Here is a 20,908-nt window from a genome sequence, read left to right as displayed (position 1 = left end):
TGAGACAGTGTTTCATAATGCAAATTCAGAACCAACTCATCCAGCTGTTTACATTTAGTTCAGTTTGAATTGTTAGCCTGTCGCAGTGGCTGAGCCGCTGAGCTGCTGAGCCGAGGGCCCAGGTTACATCCTGTCTGTGGTGAAATGGAGCAGTGCAGAATGCGCTTGTGCTCTGTAATATCAGTGCATGTTAAACAACCCCATGTGGTCTAAATTAATCTGGAGTCTTCCGCTACGTCATTCTTCATAGCTTAAAGCTGTTAAATCCTAGAAACCAGAATCACACTTTTAATTGTAAATAAAACAATGCCTCTGCCACATGAGTGTTTCACAGGCTTTCAAACTGATAGTCTGTTGGCCTGAGTGTTGCTATACAGGCAGCTGAACGGGCATCAATTCAGCAAAGCAGCCCTCGGACATATTTTGTAGTGACAATTCTGTTAAGTATGGGTACGTGTTTAATTATGAAGAATTATGTGAGTTAGTTTTTGGAACCCATAGTTTGTACGAGATTTTGGTGCATGGTATTGAGGGTGCCTAAGACTGTATGCTGTTTGGGCAATTAAATATGTGCTCTCGAAAGTCTGCCAGTTTCCTTTCATAAGGTTTCTGATATAAACAGCAAGCTTCTTGTGGTAAGCGGCCGTGATGGTTAGCAGTCTATGGTTGAGGAAGGAAGGACCCATGCTCTCACTGTAATGTAAGTTATCAATCGCTCGTACAGCTCTTTTTTGTAAAGTAAGTACTTTCACAAAATTGGTTGAGGTAGTCGTTCCCCAGATCAACAAACAATATTGTACATGCGAAAAGACTAGAGAGAAATAAATTTGTAGTTTGAATTTTTGAGGCAGTATTGTGCGAAATTTATTTAGGATACCAACAGAGCGAGCCATTTTAGTGCAAACGTAGTTTACACGATCTGTCCAGAGTAAATGTTCTTCAAAAATGACTCCAAGGAACATTGTAGAGCTGACACGAGTTATAGGAGCTTGCTCGAAGTGAATTTGGAAGTTGTTCGGAACTTCCTTATTTTTGGCTCTAAACAGTATGTACTTTGTTTTCCTGACATTAAGTTCTAACCTATTTGATTTTAACCAAACAGACAATTGGGATAACCAACTATTGGAGGCTGCTTGCAAAATATTACTATCTTGCCCTGAAAAAAATACGTTAGTATCGTCTGCATAGATTATAATGTTGTCTGCTGGATGAAGGTTGACGATATCATTAATATATAATAAGAACAACGTTGGTCCTAGAACGGAGCCCTGTGGCACACCAGACACAATCTGACCGATCCCAGATGAAATACCGTTAATGATAGTTGTTTGAGATCGGTTGTCAAGGTAGCTAGCAAATAAGGTTAAAGGAACGCCGCGTATTCCATAACAATGCATTTTTTCAAGCAATATCTTATAGTTAACCGAGTCAAACGCTTTCCTCATATCAAGGAATATGCCAACTGTTAGCAGTTTATTTTCTATGTTTTCAATTAGCTTTTCTTTGATTTCCAGTAAGGCGGCCTCAGTTGTTTTGTTTTTTTTGAAATCCGTACTGTTGCTTGGAGATGACATGGTTTTTGTCGAGATATTGAGAATGTTTGCAGGATCCTACAAGAGCGCCGAAAAAAAGGTGCGGCGCTACGAGTTCACTTCAGCCCTAGAAAGCTCGGCAGTTTCTGGTAATTGAAATTCTCATATTTCTTTATTGATGAGAAATTATTTTGCATACTCAACCAGACGTTCATGTGCAATTCTTTTTTAGGAAATGAGGGCCACAACGATGTTGTACAGCTGCCGTCACCACGTAAGACATGAATTCTCATTTGTTAAGCCGCCGCAGTGGCTCAGTGGTTACGGCGCTCGGCTGCTGACCCGAAAGACGCTGGTTCGATTCCGGCCAAGGCGGTCGAATTTTAATGGAGGCGAAATTCTAGAGGCCCGTGTGCTGTGCGATGTCAGTGCACGTTGAAGAACCCCAGGTGGTCGAAATTTCCGGAGCCCTTCACTACGGCGTCCCTCATAGCCTGAGTCGCCTTTGGATGTTAACCGCCTTAAAACTAAAACACCATTTCTTATTTCTATTTAATGTAAGGTCGACATTGTGTTAGTTTTGATTGGGGATTTATGGTAGTATGCTTGCAAAATCTGGGAAAAAAACTCCACCGTAGCTAATTGCACTTGCAGAGAAATGGAACGTGCTCAGACTTGGCATCAGCTTTTTACATTTGCCATGCTCTCAGATCAGCAGTGAATCTGCCAGTAACCATTTCGTGGCAAACTCTCTTACCCACGTTAACAGTACTGCGAACAGGTTTCTATTCACATGACATATATTCCGCTCTCTGTGTTTGGTTTCGCCATGACAGTTTCTTTTGTGTCCTTAAATGTACCGTATTTTCCAGTGTATAAGACGCACCCGCCATATATGCAGGCTGTAATTGAAAAAGTTGCTATATAAGACGCACCCTTATATAAGACGCACCCCAGTTTTCCCAGTTGGGCTAGTGAGGATCAATTAAACACGCTTGCGCGACCATCACGAAATTCACCGTACTTGTGAGAAATTCTTAAGCAACGCTAAGTGGTCGAAAAAGGCACCACTCACGCCATTCCTGCCCACGTTTTGGAAAGAAAGAAAGAAAAACAAAAAAACTCTCCCACATGTCCATAAGAACATTTTATTTCTACTTAAAACTTTGGAAGTCTTCACCTTCGGATGCGCTATCAAAAAGTTCGCCCATTTCTGGTGGCAACGCGACTGAAATATTCTCTTCGCACTACGTACATGGAGCAAACAAAGTGGCAAAGGGTGGCTGAAAAAAGAACGCCGGCTTGTCCTGGCTTGTCTTGACAATGGCGAGAAGCGTGATTGTCGTCATCTTTTGGCCTTTCACATTACTTTTTCTTGGGGCCTCCGAAACGGTGGTGTGTTTGTGATCCCGGAAGTCGTCATCCCCGTCGTTTCATGATAAAGTTCACCTAAAAAAAGTTGCGCACGGTGGTCCCCGTATTGAAGTATTAACCGTGTTACAACCACTTCATTGCTAGTGATATTTTTTCGGTAAAAAAGGCTTGAACATGAACCTGAGTAATTTCTGAACTCTCTAAAAAAAACGAAAAATTCGCATATAAGACGCACCCTTGTATAGGACGCACCAGCAAGATTTTTGAAAAAAGCCGCGTCTTATACACCGGAAAATACGGTACCAATGCACCATGCTGGTGCATGAGAAATGTAATTATTGAAGTACTATAGACACATTTAAAAAATTGAAAACTGATTTTTCAGGAAAGAAAGTGGTGCAGTAATTCTCTCGCATTTCGGTGGACATTCATAAGAGAAGGGATAAAGGAGGGAGTGTGAGAAGAAAGGAAGAAGGAGGTGCCGTAGCGCCCTGGGATAATTTCAGCCGACTGGGGATCTTTAACGTGCACTGACATCGCACAGCACACGGGCACCTCTTGCGTTTCGCCTCCATCGAAACGCGCCGCCGCAGTCGGATCACAACGTTCTTTTATGTGTCATAGGTATCTGCATGATGTGACATTGTTTGTCACGTCAACTACTTGTCATGGAGGTGTCGGTTTTGATGGGTTTTGAATTATGAAGTCTTTGTACAGCCTGTGATTGAAACCAAATTAAAATATCTTTTCGGCCAAAGGAAGTGTTACTATTGCCTGGGGGGCATCTCTATATAACCAGGAATTTGTTTCTGAACTTCGTAATTTTGTGTCTATTGTGTTTTAAAAAGATCACCTGTATGAAAAACAGCCTGGCCATGCAACTGTTCTGTCCCTTCTCCAAAAATATCCTGAAGTAGCATTTCTGCATTCAATTAGGATAGAAATGTGACATTGTGGTTGTACACAGTAGTGTGTTCTGTACTTCCTGGATTGCCATCAATGACGCATGTTCATCTCCAGCCCCACTGAATCACGCTGGGGAGAGCGTGAACGAAAACAGTGCGCCACCCAGCAAGCTGGAGGGGTCGACAGCTGGGACTGTTGATGGTGAGATTTTCACTTTGTTTACTTTTGTGCAAAAAGAGAAATGCAAGCCAAACATGGGGACACAGTGAGAGGACAGAACAAATGCTGCTTGTCCCGTCTTTTCACTGTGTTCCTTTCTTTTAATTACACTCCTATTTTGTCTAGTATCAAGTGACACAACAAAATATAGAAGCTAGATCTGCTTTGCCTTAAAGAAAAACAGAGCAAATTTTAAATTTCTCATTGTACCTGCTGCTGCCGAGCAGCAGTCAACAGGCCCAGAAAGACCTAGAGAATATACTTATTCAAAAAGATATTTGCACGGAGTTCTCCTCAGTGGCTCTTGAAACGGTGCTAGGAGCACATTTCTAGTTTCAAACTATGTGCTTTGAAAGGGGTCACTCTGAAAATCATCACATGTATTTCTCAAAAACGATTGTATTGAACTGAAGTGGTACTGGAATTTACAACCTAGTACTTCCATTGCTTTCTCCTCTTGTGATTCATAGTGAAGTGGTTGTTGTGTGCCCTTCCCAAGAGCTGTATGTTGTGCTTTTGTTGGGTTCTTTTGGATCCTGGCATTTCTGTTGCCTCTCTCGGCCTACATCACCACCAGGAAGCCACTCCTACGAATTGCACTCTACACAGTAGTTCCATGTTCTGTGCATTTGTTTCCTTCCCAGCATAATTTGGTCGCTTGGTCGCGGTTGGTCAGCAAGGCCCATATTGTAATTTTTCATTGTCTTTCAAAGTATTTTAAAAGTTTACTGGTTGGAAGTCAATGCAGTGCCTTGGATGCAGCGAAATGTGCTGAAAAAAAATTAATTGCGCTATCACAAAGCTCCCATAAAGGGTGCTGAAGGAGATAAGCAGCCAATAATAGTGGCATGCTCTGAAGGAGGACCTCTTGCTTAGGAAAGAACTGAACAGCCTAACTGCCTTGTGGAGCACATCAGCTGGCTCCTAGTCTTGTCTTGCCTGCAGCAAAATGGATGCGTGGTAAGAGATAAATGTGACCTTGTTTTATTTCTCAACGGTTTGGGACCTCCTGTGCCTAGCAAGAAACATTTGGTCCACCTCTTTGTTGCATTTCGCTTGTCAACTAAGGGCTATAATTCCATAAGGGCTATCTTTGTTGCAGTTTTAATGCATTGATCCCTGCCAGCACTTGCAGTTAGAACAGATGTCTACCTCCAGCATTTTGGCCAATGTGGGTTTTGCCGTGAGCAATACTTTCCAAATGGTGCAATGCTATATTAAGGGCACAGGCCTGCTCTGCTTTCTCGCTTCTATTAGCACATGCTTCTCATGACACTGGAAGAATCCATTTGCGACTAACTGCTGCCATCTCTGCCATGGTGCAATAGCAGTGGAAATGCCCATGAAGCAATGTAAAAATTGGCGAAGCTCATAGACTGAGAAGTCCTTTACACAACAAGGCTGCAGGTTCTGTGCTAGCTATCACACATAGAGCAGCTCCATTTCACCTAGGTGTTTGTCAGTGCATGGTGACATTTATGGCATTTAAATTAGGCTAGCAAGGAATAGAACATGAATTAGAAGTGTCCTGGAGGATAAAAACTGGGGGAAGTTTAGGAGCATAGTACAGAGTGTGTTGCTGCCTACTGTTAGCCTCATACTGTTCTTTATTGTACCTCAGTGCGCAAATGATAGTATTGCGCCCAGGTTAACCCTGCTCTCACTGAAATTGTTGATTGCTTCAGTTTTAGCTACCCTGCTGAAGCTGATGTGCCTGGTGCTGGAGGTCCGACAGCAGCATCGCGACTTAATGCAGCGGTTACAAAGGCTGGAGGATCACGTGCTGCTGCGGTCGGACCGGCAGCTGGAGCAGAGGACTCGGCCAGTGTCCCCCTCGCCACCGCCTCCCACCCTTGCACTGCCCGCATTCTCCCCCGAGGAGTTGGACACTGTGGAAGCTGCCGTCCAGGACGACAGCGTGGCTGCTGGACTGGTGATTTAATGTTTCTGATAATTCGTGTCTGGAAAAAATGAATGCCTACTAACGAATTGCATGAATAATGTAATTCCGAGGTTTGTGAAGAAATCTTGAGCTCCAAGAGTATTTGCATGCCGTGCTCTGTGAATAACATGCTCTTCATAGATATAATTCCTACTGTTGTGCTGGAGTGTGCTGTCACAGTGTGTTTTGTTAATGTAAATGTCTTGTTCATGCAAGTTGCTTGCTGATATACACACTGGCTGTTTCAGTGAACATTTTCAGGAATTCCTAAGAATAGGGAGTTCAAAATAGAAGAAATATTTGCAGGTACACACGCACAGTTATGCAGTAAATTATGTCCACCACTGCTGAGAGATCGTTCCTCCAAAAAAAAAATTGTTTTCCCATATCGAACTTGCGCTTCTTTAGGAATTTTTGAGAGTGTTCACTGGAACGCCCTGTTGATTCCTTGTGTGGTGAGATTTACTGTTGGAAGCAAAAGTGGTACGCAATGCCCAGCCGGTAGCAGAGCTTGCAAAAACTGCATCACGTGTCGGGACAGCTGTTAGGGGACCCTCTTTATCTGCTCTTTGGCTCCTATCAATTTGTTGGGCTCAGTAGCAGTGCTGAACATGTGGCGCTCGCAATATTGCTTACGGCAAGTGCCAGTTGTCACATCATGTTTCAGCCACGCAATGCAAAGAAAATGCCACCTGCGAGACTGCTGTCGCATCAGAGCGTTTAGGCGAGAAGGAGCGCTAAACAGCAAACCAAGCTACTGATGCTGGTTCTGTGCGAAGCATTGCACCTGTCACATCTTGTAGTAGCTTGGTATTTGGCGGTGCAGTCACAGGCTTTTTTGGGGCAGTTGCTCTCAGATGGTGTCACTCAATGTCATTCGATGTAGTTTTCCAGAGCTCTGCCGGTGGCCGGTCGTTGCATAACAGACTTGGTTCCAACAAATTTTTTTTCTCAGTCAAATATTTCTGTGATTACATTATTGTTTTACATCGATCAACAGCAAAAAAAAATCCCCTATGCTTTTGTTGCCTGTGGCTGCCTTTCTTCGTATGTGTCTCATAACGAGCCCCTCATTTTCCTTACATTTGTCATTTATTGTTGTGCTGTTTTAATTTAGTTCAGCAGTGGACTTTGTAGCTAACATTAAGGATGTTGTAAGGTCTGTTTTACAGGAAGCTGAGCTTTCGGTTAATATACTGTTGCATGAACTGCTGTGAACACAGCTGGAAGTTGGTCCTCTCTCAGCGCGTCTTTAATTTCGGCTAGGTTTCCCAAATAATGGGGCATCTTTAACCCACCTCTTCCCTGTCTTTTGCTCACATTATGCACATTTCATTACTTAATCTGCTGCCAAAAACAAGCAACATCGTTTAATTAAATGTGGTTGCTAAGCACGCAGCTTTACTCAGGTGCTTGGGGATTTAAATAAGCGCCCTTTGTATAGCATTAATTAGACTGCTCAATTTCAGGGTAGTGAGCCCCGCCTTGGTGGCTCAGTGGTTAGGGCACTCGACTGCTGAACCCAAAGGGCACTCGACTGCTGAACCCAAAGACTCAGGTTCAAACCCAGCCGTGAGGGCCAGTTTTCCATGGAGGTGAAAAGCAAGGCGCCCGTGTGCAGTGTGATGTCAGTGGCGCATGTTAAAGACCCCACGTGGTCGAAACTTCCGGAGCCCTCCACTATGGTGTCCCTCATCATAGCCTGAGTCACTTTGGAACTTTACAAACCAAATCAATTTTGGCGTAACGGCTGTGCAGAGAAAACACATCCAGCACATAGATATCTGCAAAAAGCATTATAGTTATAATATAATAATGTCCAAGATGCAAAGCATAATGGGTAGGAGTTGGCCACCTTTGCTTAATCGCTAAAGTTTCCCTGCTCTTAGTAAACTGGGAAAAAAAAGAATGTCCATATTGGTGGTGGTGCTTTCTGCTGGTAGCAACTAGTCAAGCTATTGTATCATACAGAAATTATGCATTATGATTGTAGGTACTCGCATGGGCTGTTGACAGGTAGTCACACAATTGTCTTAGCTATTCGATTCTGCTAAACTAAATGAAATTATAATTGATGTTTGTGCCTAATAGCTTGTGCACCTGTGGTGTTTCTTTTCAGCGAAAGCAGCTGGTCCGCCTGGGGGGCAAGGGCCTGAGGGAGGTGGGCTCCAACATAATGACCGCCATCATGGGGGTGGCTGTACAGAGGATGTACAGCCTCCATGGCCGCAAGGGCAAGTGGTCATTTATTGCCCTGAAGTTTTGCAAGGTGGCAACAGGTATGTTGTTGCAGTAGCTTTTAACTGAATTTTAAAAGATGAGTGGAAGAACATGCACCAGGTTCTGCTGCGCTTTGTTTTCTTTTCTTCTTTTCAGTTGATACTTTACCAGTTTTCTTTTTCATTACAGGTGAATATTTTGTTACTGTTTTTATGGGGGTAGTCATCTGCAGTTTTCTTCCATGTGCATCTGAAGATATATGAGTCAGCAGATGCCTTTCAAAGAAAGCCCTCCCATCAGTCACATCCATCTCTTGTCATGGATCGTAGTCGTGCCTTGTATCTGCCAGCCATTTGTGCTCCCATATGTTAGTAGTGCAAAGTGGTCGACCGTGATGTCGCAGCAGCTTTATACAGTTGGTTAGAAGAGCTTTCAGGTGGATTTTCTCCTCAAGTTGTATTTGGATACTGTAGTCCTTTCATTTTGGCACGCACTTTGAGTTAACATGTACTTGTGGCCTTTTCTGTTTTCTCTGTTGCTGAAATAATCTTGGTTTCTGTTAACGAGCAAACTTTTTCTGCTGGCCTAAAATGAACGCTTATCTTATGCAGATGCCATCTGTGAGAAGACGGGGGCGGATGTGGTGGAAGCGCAGGGGTTTATTAGGAAGTGGTTGCCAGGTTCGGTGGACCGTGGCGGCGGACGCAAAAGGCGTTTTGCCGAAGCGTTTCTGCCAAGTACCGCTGCCGGCCTGGCAACCAATGCGAGCCCCTGTGCTTCAGCCCCCAGCACAGTGCCCTCCCTTCCCCAAGCGGCCCCCACCTCCCAGAAATCCTCCTCCCGTGCGGCCCTGGCTCCTTCCCAAGGTCCCGCCTCCTGCGCGGCCCTCGCTGCCTCGCAGGACTCGCGCAACCGCGCGTCCCCAGCCACGGTGCCTAATTATTTAATAAATTGTTTCTCAGTTGGATTCTTTCGTTGCCTCATTTTGTTGTGCATGTGTATAGAAGAGATGATTGCAGCTTTGCAATGTCAAAACCCATGGCTTTCCCAATGCGAACATTAACTGGAATGTGAATATTCGCTGAACTGGAAATGCAATGGCATAAACTTCGGGCAAGCGTTAGCAGAAAGGCTGAACAGTGGCCTAATTGTGGTATGTCAAGCCGGTGTTGGTAGAGCAGCTGAAAGTGGGTACAATAGCGGCATGAATGTCGGTTCAGTGTTGGTAGAGCGGCTGAACAGTGGTCTGATAGTGGCATGAATGTCGGTTCAGTGTTGGTAGAGTGGCTGAAAGTGGGTACAATAGCGGCGTGAATGTCGGTTCAGTGTTGGTAGAGTGGCTGAAAGTGGGTACAATAGCGGCGTGAATGTCGGTTCAGTGTTGGTAGAGCGGCTGAACAGTGGTCTGAGAGTGGCATGAATGTCGGTTCAGTGTTGGTAGAGCGGCTGAACAGTGGTCTGATAGTGGCATGAATGTCGGTTCAGTGTTGGTAGAGCGGCTGAACAGTGGTCTGAGAGTGGCATGAATGTCGGTTCAGTGTTGGTAGAGCGGCTGAACAGTGGTCTGATAGCGGCATGAATGTCGGTTCAGTGTTGGTCCGAACATCAGGCCAAGGTTGGAAAAAGTAACTTTTTGCCCCAATGCCGACGTCGGTACGACTTTCGAGCCGGTTTTGACCAGCATTATGCCAGCGTCGGTCCATTGTTGGTGTGCTGCTTGGGGTATACACGATGTTTCACCTAAGACGACACAATTTGTAAAAATAGTTCTAGTTGAGTTAGAAGGGCGCTTTTTTCTGCGTGGCATTTTCAGAGGTGCAGTTTATCAGAATACTGATGTGCTAACTAGCAGGCTGGCTAACTGAAATTGAATACTTAATTTTTTAACTATTACTTTTAGGCTCCCTATTCATTCAAAAGAGTGTAGCCAACCATAAGTAATATCCACATCAGGTTTTAAAATTACGAAAACGCGGTTACGTTCAGCGCCGCGGCCCAACAAATCTGGCTACATCGCGCCAAAATACATGTGCTTTCAAGAAGCTTGCAGGTAAAGCAACTTCTCTGGTGCATGTTACTAATCCAAACAACCGAAATTTATTGGCCACTGCGCCGTAAGTAACCATGTTCTGGAAATTATAAGAACAGGTAGTGGTATTATTTACTGTGGCCAACATGCTCTTCAATAAGTAAGTAGCCTAAAAGTATTAGCTACAAGTTAAGTTTTCAATATTAGTTAACCAGCCAGCTAGTAAGCCCGTCTTAGCAGTATTTTGATGCACTACACTCCTGATAGTGCCATGCCGAGAAAAAAAAGCTCTTCTAGCTAAAAAAAGCCTATTTTTAGAAAATGAAAACTCTTAAGGGATACACAAACTATATAACGCAAGCCGTGTGGAACACTTCACGACAGTTTCGGTCAGCGCTTGTGGTGTTCCGCCATCTCTCCCGTCTAAGTGATGTCACGTGACACTGCGACATCGTCGACCTCTTCATTTAGGACAATGCTGTGTTTCCGTAGGGATTTGTCTCGTAATGACTGCGCTTTATGAGGGTCATCGACCAAGCCGTTGCGATGGGGGTTCAGTGAGGCCGAACTGAATATGGTATATTTTTACTCTGTCAGAAATCTACTAAGTGGGTAAAAGTAGCATTTTTGACATCTTTTAATATTGTTCAAAGATTTGTTCGTAGCGTACACAGAAAGCATTCATTTTGGTATTTAAGTACAGGTGCAAATAACACAAGATTACTGTGAAATTCATACGTGCTCGAAATGCACTCTGAGCATAAAGCCGCACCTTTATTCTTTGTTCTTTAAACCTATATTTCAATCCCCAAGTTTCTGCCCCATAGATCAGCGTTGGGAAAACACAAACGTTTCATATTTTCCTGTTCACTGCTATTGGGAACATGTTATTCTCGACCTGGGAGTATTTGCGAAATGCACTTGATCCGATTCTTATTTTCTTGGTCATTTCCCTTTAATCATCCGGAAATGCAGGCAATACCTTCCGTAGATAGATGTGTTTTCTCCCCACTTCCAATACTTCGATGCCTATTATAAACCTTTCTTCCATCATTGCCCTGACTGTTCAACATTAGTTTTGTTCATGTCAATTTTTGGCTCACCGCTCTCCTTTGAGCGTTGGATTCTTTATCATGCGATGCAGTTCATCCCCACAATCAGTTAAGTAAGCAATGTTTCTAGCCAAATGAATATTGCTAAAATTTTCTCCTTGACTTTTATCCCCAGCTCTTACAATCATCCTGTAAACTCACGTTGAAGAGCTCTGGAGACATTGCGTCACCTTGCCTTAACCCTGCTTGATTAGTATTGCATTACTTTTCCTATGGAGAACCACTGCCTATCTGCCAGTCCTTATACGTACTGAAACATGACCGAGCCGACATATTTTTTGGAACGTCACTAAGTACACTGGGCTCTCCCAGGAATTTCATCCTCACGCCCGCAGCTAAGAGTTAAAATTACGACGGCAGCGACTCATGAACTCACTTTTCCCCTCACTTCTAATGTGTTTGTCTCTTTCTTTTGAAATAGAAAAAAAATGAACCTTCTCTACCTGTCAGCTTCCCAACGTTTATGAGCGCTCAGTAAGGGAATAGATGAGTTCTAAGCTCGAAAGAGAAAGAACACTTGAATGCCTGAAAGTTGGTGTAGTTAAACACGAGGCTGGTTTACGCTGCGAATAGTTTATTAGACTGACGATACTTTGCATATGCATTGCAGAAAGGGATGTTCTTTTTTTATCACCTGTGCAGTCTGCTCCCTGCATTCATCGCCGTGGGCAGCTTTGATGGTCGGATAGGAGACATTTATTTCAACGTCTTTGCTCAACGGATACATGTCGTTCTGCAGCACAGCGGGAGGTGACGTGTTCTGTCCCGCCTGTGGCAGCCGCGTTCGGACGGAAGCTGTATTAAAAAAAAACGTCGTTTGCTTAGGTCCAGTATACGTCAAACAACAGAAATACACGTATGTGAAAGACGGAGCTGTCCTCAAAGCGAAGAGCTCTAGCGGGTATAGATCTGCTAATTGCACAGTTAAGCCGCTTAATATGATTTACATCGCTGCAGATAATGATCCGCTCAGACAGTTTCATTGTGAATTGAAGCGTACAGAAGCCACATATTGCACTAAACGGACTTGAGAGGCCGCAGAGGGTAGCAGGGGCGCTGGCAGTGGAAGTACCGCTCGACGCTCTTCTCTTCTCCGCTTTCCGAGGCCTCCATGCGCTTTCAGGCTAAGAACTTCAAAGGGTTCAAAAAAGCGGATCTCACTCTGTACGCGATCACAATTGACAGCACCCCTAGATTCGCCTTACTGTGCCTAGAGCATCACAGCGGAAATAAGAAATATGCCTTTCTTTAAAGTTCCTTTCTCTAACATGCAGAAAGCAAAATCCGCTCGTAGCGCAAGACAGCCTCGGCTCCTTCAACGGCTAGTGCTCACGACGCCACAAACACGATGCCACGGCGGACTAAAGATTCCAGGAGAGATTCTCGCGTCCTGAAGGAACATGAGGACAAAGAGATCTAATTTTTGTTTTAAGATAAAATCCAGTCTGTTGCACTTTCTGACTATACATACCCTTGTTTGGGAGCAGAATACGTAATTATTACTCGGAAGATCAAATTTAAGCCCCGAAAAGTTTTCCTTCCACTCCCTTCAAACTGAAGACGTCAAGACTAAAAGCGACTCCGTGAACCCCATTTGATAGTGAATAGCGGCCAAGCCTCGCCTCAGAGATCCACGAAAAGAAGACTGTCTGGGGGTGGTGCTACCTGTCATTTGTCTTCTGACGTATTCTAGCTAAAAAATCTTTGGTTTCAGTGAAAGTATTCTCTCTGTCCTTACAACAGGGTACGGTGCCCTAGCAACTACGATTCGCCCTCTGTGTCCATTTCCGGTAGGGCAGCATGCGCTCACCAACAATTCGGACGAGCCACCAGTCGCAGCTCGTGCACTTTTTTTCGAAAGAGGCCGCCATAATGACGCACACACTATCATTGAAGGGACCGCGCGCAGCCTTGGCGCAGAGGTTCAGCGTGCAGAGCAGCCCCCTGTTTGAAAAAGAAGAGGAGAGTCGCTCCCTGAACAATGGTTCCCGCCTGTGCGACTGCAGCAACGAACGTCGCGTCCAGTTGTTGCCCTCGCAGTTTTCTTTGCCTCTTCGACAACCGTAGCCGAATAGTGAAACATCAGCGATCTTGGGTGGCACTTTGGAAAGATCTAATAGGGGGTTGGTACACCCTGTGAAAAGCAATTTAGTACTAAAGGGGCACTCATTTTCCTAAAGCTTTCTGGAAACTTGGCTGTTGTGTAATAAATTTTTGTTTGTATTGCCACGTATCATTGTAGTGTTTGTTCGTTCACACTCAAGGCTGCAGGAAAGGGTTGTTATCACTTGTCGTGCCCAAAAATCTCAGGCAAGAAATTATGCAGGCATGCCATGATGAGCCGACTGCTGGGCATCTCGGGATTGCTCGCACGTTGCACCGCATCCAGGAGAAGTACTATTGGCCGCGGTTAGTTGCCGATGTTTCCCATTACGTGAAAACGTGCCGTGAGTGTCAGCGACGCAAAACGCCTCCGACTAGACCAGCCGGACTCCTGAACCCCATACCACCGCCAACTAAGCCCTTTCAGCAAATGGGGATGGACCTCCTCGGCTCTTTTCCGACTTCGTCATCAGGTAACAAGTGGATCATTGTGGCCACCGACTACATGACCCGCTACGCCGAAGCAAAAGCGTTGCCTAGTGGTACCGCAACAGAAGTCGCAAAATTTTTTGTCGAACAAATTCTCCTGCGACACGGCGCCCCCGAAGTGCTCTTTACAGACAGAGGAACGGCATTTACAGCGGAGCTGACGGAAGCCTTTTTGAACTACAGCCAGACAAGCCATCGGAGGACAACTGCCTATCATCCACAAACCAACGGACTCACAGAGCGTCTGAACAAGACCATCGCAGACATGCTCTCCATGTACATCGACGCCGAACACAAGACGTGGGACTCCATTCTGCCCTACGTGATCTTCGCCTATAATACTGCCGTCCAGGAGACAACCAGGTTTACCCCATTCCAGCTGGTGTACGGCAGGAAGCCCACGACAACACTCGACGCAATGCTCCTGCACGTTTCCGACGAAGACAACCTCGACGTCGCCGCCTACCTTCATCGCGCCGTGGAAGCCCGAAGACTTGCGCGGCTTCGCATTCAAGACCAGCAGCACACCGACGCCCGACGCTACAATCTGCGCCGACGAGACACGCATTACAAGCCAGGTGATCGTGTTTGGATATGGACGCCAGTTCGACGCCGTGGATTGAGTGAAAAGTTGCTGCGACGCTAGTTTGGCCCGTACAGGGTTGTCCGTCGCATCAGTGACCTCGACTATGAAGTCATCCCCGACGGCACGACAGCATCTCAGCGACGCCGCACACGCCCGGAAGTCGTACATGTCGTACGCCTGAAGCCATATTATGAACGCTAGAGGACTCGAAGTTTTCATTCTCCGTGTTTATTTTCATTTTAAAGCATCGAGACGATGCTTCTTTGGAAGGAGGGTAACGCCACGTATCATTGTAGTGTTTGTTCGTTCACGCTCAAGGCTGCAGGAAAGGGTTGTTATCACTTTTGTTCGTGACGCGAGAAGCGACCAGACTAATCTCGATTGATCGTAGCCATGAAAGGCTGCATCTAGGTTTTTCTAGATTATTGTAGATGATCTTGTCCTGTTATCTGGAAGTTTCCTTGCCGCCTTTAAATTGAGCGATGCCGCGAGCGGCGGACATTCGTATATTCGACGACCGACGAGCACGTTTGTTGCTTACGCTGCCGCCGAGTGATTCAGTTATTTTGCGGGCGCAAGTCAGCCCAAATAAAGAGCTTCGTTTCCAAGACTGGCTGGTGTCTTCCTGACCACTGGACTGCCGTCACTACAACGTGACAGTATTTTTATTGCGAGATCCATTGTAATTTCTAGCGTGTCTTTTTGTTGAGAATATTAATAGTGCCACTTGAAAAAACATCTTCATTAAATGAGGGAATTGCAAAATGAAACCGTTTGGCGAATGTACCTTATGCCGCCAAGTTTGCTTACGCGATCTCGCGGTTATCGGGCCACAATTCAGTGCCACCCAAGATATATATCGTTTCAGTTGGGCCTTCTTTCAGTTTACTAGTGCCAAAGTATTAGATGGCTAGGTTGACGCCGGAAGCGTCTGCAAAATGTGCCGCCGGAAGTTGGCTTATATGACGTCATGAGACCTTAGAATAAAAATTATAAAAGAAAATTCGGGTCTAGGTGAGAATCGAACCCGGGCCCCTGGCGTGAGAAGTGACAGGGTGACGCAAAATTTAGAAAGTGATGACGTCACACCCGAGCTGAGTCGCAATCGCTGCCACGGGCTGCTGGAGATATGAAGAATGATGAAAAAAGACGGGCATCGCAACAGCATCCACCAATTTAAGAGAATTGTTTATTTCCAAAAAATTTCCAGTACAAACGACATGTTCATCAGGTTCTCAAGATTGGTCTGATTTCAATGGGTATTGCAATAAAACATAGATAATATTAAAACAAATGTGCACTATAGCCTAGGTTATACATGTAATAACACCACAATTTGGTCAGTTCTTCAGACATGGTTGTTGCGGGAAACACACACACAAGACAGGGTACGGGACGAGCGCAATAGTTCAATAGTGAGGTAGCCTTCCTCGATAAGATGATGTAAGTTGTTGCCTTGCCGTGCTACTGGGGCGCGATTACGAGATTTTGTCTCAATTTTGAGACTCTGACGTCAAAATGACGACACCGCGAGTCGTTGACCGCGGAATCAACCAATTAGCAGCGAGGTTGTGGTGTCTAATAGTAGGGTTCCACCCAGGAAGCATTTAGTTGCGCAATAAGGGACCGCATACTAAAGTTTTGCTGTAAACACGCCGTTAATAATTTGAAGAATGTTTTATTTCGCTAACAAAACACGTTTCAAACTCAACGACATGAAGCAAAAGAAGAAGCGTCCTCAATTTTGCAATTAAGTTTGCTCTTCAGTCACTTTTGCTGCCGCGAGGGTGCGCTGACGCTGGAAAAGCGTCGGTAGCGTCGGCTAGGTGGCGTGAGCTGCCGCCTGATTCAAAGGATTCAGCCATGGATTCAGCCTTATCCCTCCACGCACATACTCAGCCATCGTAAACATGGCAGCCAGAAAAAAACTCAGCTGATTGATGGCTGTCCTTTTTTTTTTACGCACTACATAGAATCAAGGTACTGTGCGGACGTCTTAAGTGCGCGGAAAAATCTATTTAAAGGCAGTGATTGCTACGGGTCTGCCGAGATCAATTTGCAAGGAGCGCTTGGCTCGAACACCGGCGAAGGTAGTTTAAGGCAAGTTCACACTGGCGAGTTGCAAACGTCGCGCTAGTATTCTAGGCGACCGATTTCGGTCAATTAGTTACGGTTCGCGAAGCACATGTAAAGCGGGGAGGGAGCGTAACAAATCGATTTAAGCCTGTCGCGCGACCTCCGCGACTCGCCAGTGTGAACTCACCTAGCCTGCTATCGATGGCAAATGTGCTCCAAAGGCGATGCGTGATTCTATTTATTTTTGTTCAGAAAATACAAGACGACCATGAATAATCACACTGCAGCAACTGCCGACATACGGAATCAGACTGGTGCAGCTGCTGGGAGCTTGCAATCTCACTGCGGGAATTAAGAGCCGGCACGCCCGGTCACTGCGCCAACATTCACTCATGCCGTCCGCTTCGGGTTAAGCACTTGACATTCGTGTTGGTGTTGTTGCCGTTTCCTTCGGATGATGCTCGGATGACGCCGGCGGGGATACTGCGGTAACGAAAGTTTATGCAAAGGAAGTCCACCTTCGCCGCCGCCTTGTCTTGAGGGGTCTCGCCGGAAAGCGCGCACCTTCTGCGACTTAACTTTGACAGTGGTCTCCGCAACTCACCGCAAACACTTGCACAGTCGGTTGGGCTACGCCGACGTTTACTTCATTTCCTACGGTGTCTTGAAACCCACCGGCGGCGAAGGCGCGCACAGGCACTTGCCGCTCCACTGACCGCGCACTCACCCGCACACCTCCAAGTTCAACGGCGAGTTCGTCGCACAGCCATTATGCTCCTTCCTATGTCAAAACGTCGAAACCACTCGTCCGGCACGTCAAAACCGTCTTCATGCACCCTCTTACACCGTTGCTCGCGCGGCCACCGGCCATGTAAACAACCGCCATTTTCTGTCTCAAGCGGTTTGAGACCACTCGTTCCAATCCTGCAAAATCGTCTCAATCGGCTCGCATAATTAGGTGAGCAACGTCAACACTTCTGCGCGTTTATGACATCGACCGGTGACGCAAAAAAAACAATATGGCCGCTGGTCACGGCCGACCAATAGGAACGGGGCAAATGAGACACTTTTTGAGACACTTTCCGACTGAGACGATTTCGAGCGACTCGTAATCGCGCCCCTGATTGTCACATGCTGTCCCCTTTCGCTCCGCATGCTCGAAGTGCATTCTTTTTCATTCAAATATGTGCTGTGACCGTTGAATAAAATCGGTTGTAATTGCGCTCGTCCCGTACCCTGTGTGTGTGTGTGTGTGTGTGTGTGTGTGTGTGTGTGTGTGTGTGTGTGTGTGTGTGTGTGTGTGTGTGTGTGTGTGTGTGTGTGTGTGTGTGTGTGTGTGTGTGTGTGCGCGTGCGTGCGTGCGTGCGTGTGTGCGTGTGCGTGTGCGTGTGTGTGTGTGTGTTGTGTGTGTGCGTGTGCGTGTGCGTGTGCGTGCGCGTGCGCGTGTGTGTGTGTGTGTGTGTGTGTGTGTGTGTGTGTGTGTGTGTGTGTGTGTGTGTGTGTGTGTGTGTGTGTGTGTGTGTGTGTGTGTGTGTGTGTGTGTGTGTGTGTGTGTGTGTGTGTGTGTGTGTGTGTGTGTGTGTGTGTGTGTGTGTCAGCAGTACCAGCCGCAGCAGCTGCATCACGTGCCTATGTACAACGCAGGGAATAATTACGAACACTCGCCAACCTTTCTAGGCAATGAACCTCGTCGACTAGTGCAGAAGTAAGGCTTCCTCCCCGATTACCACAAGTTCCTTGTTCCAGTGTATAAGTAACAATGTTCTCAGACGATACAGCCGGGGAAACATAGCTTTCTGCGGGCGTCCCCGCAAACGAGCCAGTCCCCTCCGTTTAAAAGCACATATGCACCAATGCACATCAGTAGTTCGACAATGGCGTCTCTGTGGCGACTATGCCATTGCATACGTACTAGAAATATGCGCGTTACCAAACGCCGATAGTTGCGCGCTACTGGGCATTGATAAACGGGATGATTTAAAGTTCCACTTCGACCGCATTGAGGGCATGAGGAGGAGGGCGTCACGTCTGACGCCGCAACGCGGTCTACTGTGGGCAGCGCGTTCCATTCTCGAAGCGCAGTGAAGCTGCAAACATCTAAGGGGAGGGAGGCAGTATCTCCATGTTTCTGCCTTCTTGTGCGCGCTTTCCTGCGCTGGTCTCTATCTTGGGTGTGTAATGCTACATATTCGCAAGTTTCACTCGCGGGTGGTTCTCTCTGTTCGCATTTAGGCAACTTGTTCTCTAGAAAATGCTATGATCTCACCACATACGTGTAGAATGCTGGAGGCTTCTCGGCTGCCGGGTTCCTCCAATTCGATAGTTCGAAAAAACGGCGCGACGTTCCGCTGAGGTATGCAGTAAGTTTTGTGCCTCAGTACACTAGCTGTGTCTCAGATGAGATCCCACGTGGTCCTTAAGGCCAAATGAAGCTGCCCGCAATGCTCAAACCACCCATGTTTGTTGGCAAGCCAACAAAGCGCCTTGCTACGCTCTCTGCCTGTCCGTCCAAAAGAAAGAGCCACACGCGGTGACTACCCTCTGGAGGACGCGGCGAGGAGGGCGTGCAATTTTATCTACATAGAAGGGAGATCCTACAATACTGGGTTAATAAGGTATGCTCGTTCAGAAAAAAAGGTAGGTGGAAAGTTCTGGCGACCTCGACCTGCTGTGCAGCCTTGCGTTTTATTTCATCCAAGGTGGCACAGGCTACTTTCTTTAAGGCTACGAAGGTGACACCGAGGACTTTTATTACGTCTACTCATTGGACACCATCAGGGAAATCATCTTCAAAGGATTCAAAGCGTACGGCTTGGGTTTTAGCCGGATTGTCGCCCGCACCAGACAGGCAGCGGAAGGTGTGAAAAAGCTGCAGGAATGATCCATAACTATCAATGATACAAATGAAAAGCGAGATATCGTCAGCATACGCTGCTACTCAAACCTCGCCGAGGCCTTGGAGATGAAAGACACGTATCGACTTGCAATTTTGAATCTGTTGCAACAACGGTTCTATGCAAGGGACGAGGAGAATTGAAGACAATGGGCTACCGCTGCGTATACCCCGGTTCACTGGGATGGGCTGAGTTAGCTGGTCTTTGACTGCAAGACTAGCTTTTAGGTCTGTGTACAGCAGCCTCAAGACTTCTATCAAGCGCTTAGGTAAGCTGAAGCATTTTAATACTGTGAAAAGATTGTCTCCCTTCATGCGATCCAAGGTTTTTTCTTGGTCCAGGGAAACGAGAGCACCCGAGACCTCTGTACGCGTAGCGAAGGTAAATAGATCACGAGTTAAGGCTAGTGAAGAAAAAATAGCACGTCCAGGCACACAATATGTCTGAACATTGCTTATTAGATCAGGAAGAACTGACGTTATGCGATGCGCTGATATTGCGACTAGTATTTTGTAGTCACAATTCAAGAGGGAAATGGGCCTCCATGCCTTAGGGTCAAGCGGGACGCCACCACTTTTCAGGAGGAGTACGATTCTACACTCGGGAAATGTTTCTGGCCGAATCCGGTCAGCAAGAAGACCATTAAGTATTGACAAGAGGTGAACGTGTGTCTCAGCGAAAAAGGTTTTGCAGAAAACAAGTGGTAGCGCGCCTGGACCGGCAGCAGCGGAGGCATTCATCCCCTGGAGTACCAGGCGAAGCTCTTGCAAGTTTAATGGACGGCACAGGCTGTCGCGGCGCTGGTCAGGTATGCAGGCTATACTTGAGCAGAATTCACGCACAGCAGCATTCAGGTTGTCTATGCCTGTGCTGTGATCAGCAGAAATTAGGTGCGGGAAATGCGCACTGAAAACAGCCTTGATGTCCTTAGCGCTATCAGACTGCACTCCACTCAGTAGTTCTACAAACGCGGTCGTTGCTCGACCTTCCAAGGAACCACAGCGAACGCTGCGAAGCACAGCGCAGTCCACAACTGGTCGAACAACGACACACGTCTGTGCTGCTGTTCGGGAGCTGAGGCGGAGCATATGTTCATGGCGCGCTTGCAACTGATTGAAGTAGTCCTGCTTGGCAAAAGTGAGACGCCTACCATGCCGCACAATGCGTGCTCTGTAGTTAAATGCGACTTTCTATCCCTGGCAGCTTTAATTAGCTCCGCACGCGAACACGCTTAAAAACCGTCCCAGTTGCGTAGTTCTGCGAGAAAAGGGCAGGCTTGTTCAAGATCCTGATGCAAAGAGGTTACACTTGCTGTGTCATGAACCAGTACCCATTTTCCACAGCACCCTGGACGGAGTAGGCTACCGAATGTGCAACCTCGCCAATACTGGAAAGTGGTCAGAGACGCGGGGAGCATCAGACGTAA

At 46.5% G+C, this 20,908-nt stretch overlaps 1 protein-coding gene across 1 annotated transcript; it reads left to right on the top strand.

The window, feature by feature from the left end:
* The first annotated feature begins 475 nt into the window (after positions 1–475).
* Positions 476–19,469, top strand: LOC149355689 (uncharacterized). Its single transcript, XM_089576162.1, has 7 exons — positions 476–1,681; positions 1,765–1,806; positions 3,927–4,013; positions 5,717–5,964; positions 8,093–8,252; positions 8,805–9,035; positions 19,312–19,469. The coding sequence occupies exons 1-7, from the start codon at positions 1,456–1,458 to the stop codon at positions 19,467–19,469; spliced, it is 1,152 nt and encodes a 383-aa protein (XP_089432288.1). The 5' UTR covers positions 476–1,455.
* Positions 19,470–20,908: the final 1,439 nt, after the last annotated feature.

This window comes from Amblyomma mixtum, chromosome 3, assembly GCF_055824585.1.
Source record: "Amblyomma mixtum isolate Tamu chromosome 3, ASM5582458v1, whole genome shotgun sequence".
NCBI lineage: Eukaryota > Metazoa > Arthropoda > Arachnida > Ixodida > Ixodidae > Amblyomma > Amblyomma mixtum.
Note: the sequence above shows the minus strand (reverse complement) of the source record. Positions and strands in the feature narration are given on the sequence as shown.

Excerpts from the sequence above, each read along its gene's own strand:
- LOC149355689 (XM_089576162.1), top strand. The coding sequence starts at position 1,456 with ATGCCAACTGTTAGCAGTTTATTTTCTATGTTTTCAATTAGCTTTTCT. Across the intron at positions 1,807-3,926 it reads TGTACAGCTGCCGTCACCAC|CCCCACTGAATCACGCTGGG; the intron begins GTAAGACATGAA and ends GTTCATCTCCAG. Across the intron at positions 5,965-8,092 it reads ACAGCGTGGCTGCTGGACTG|CGAAAGCAGCTGGTCCGCCT; the intron begins GTGATTTAATGT and ends GTTTCTTTTCAG.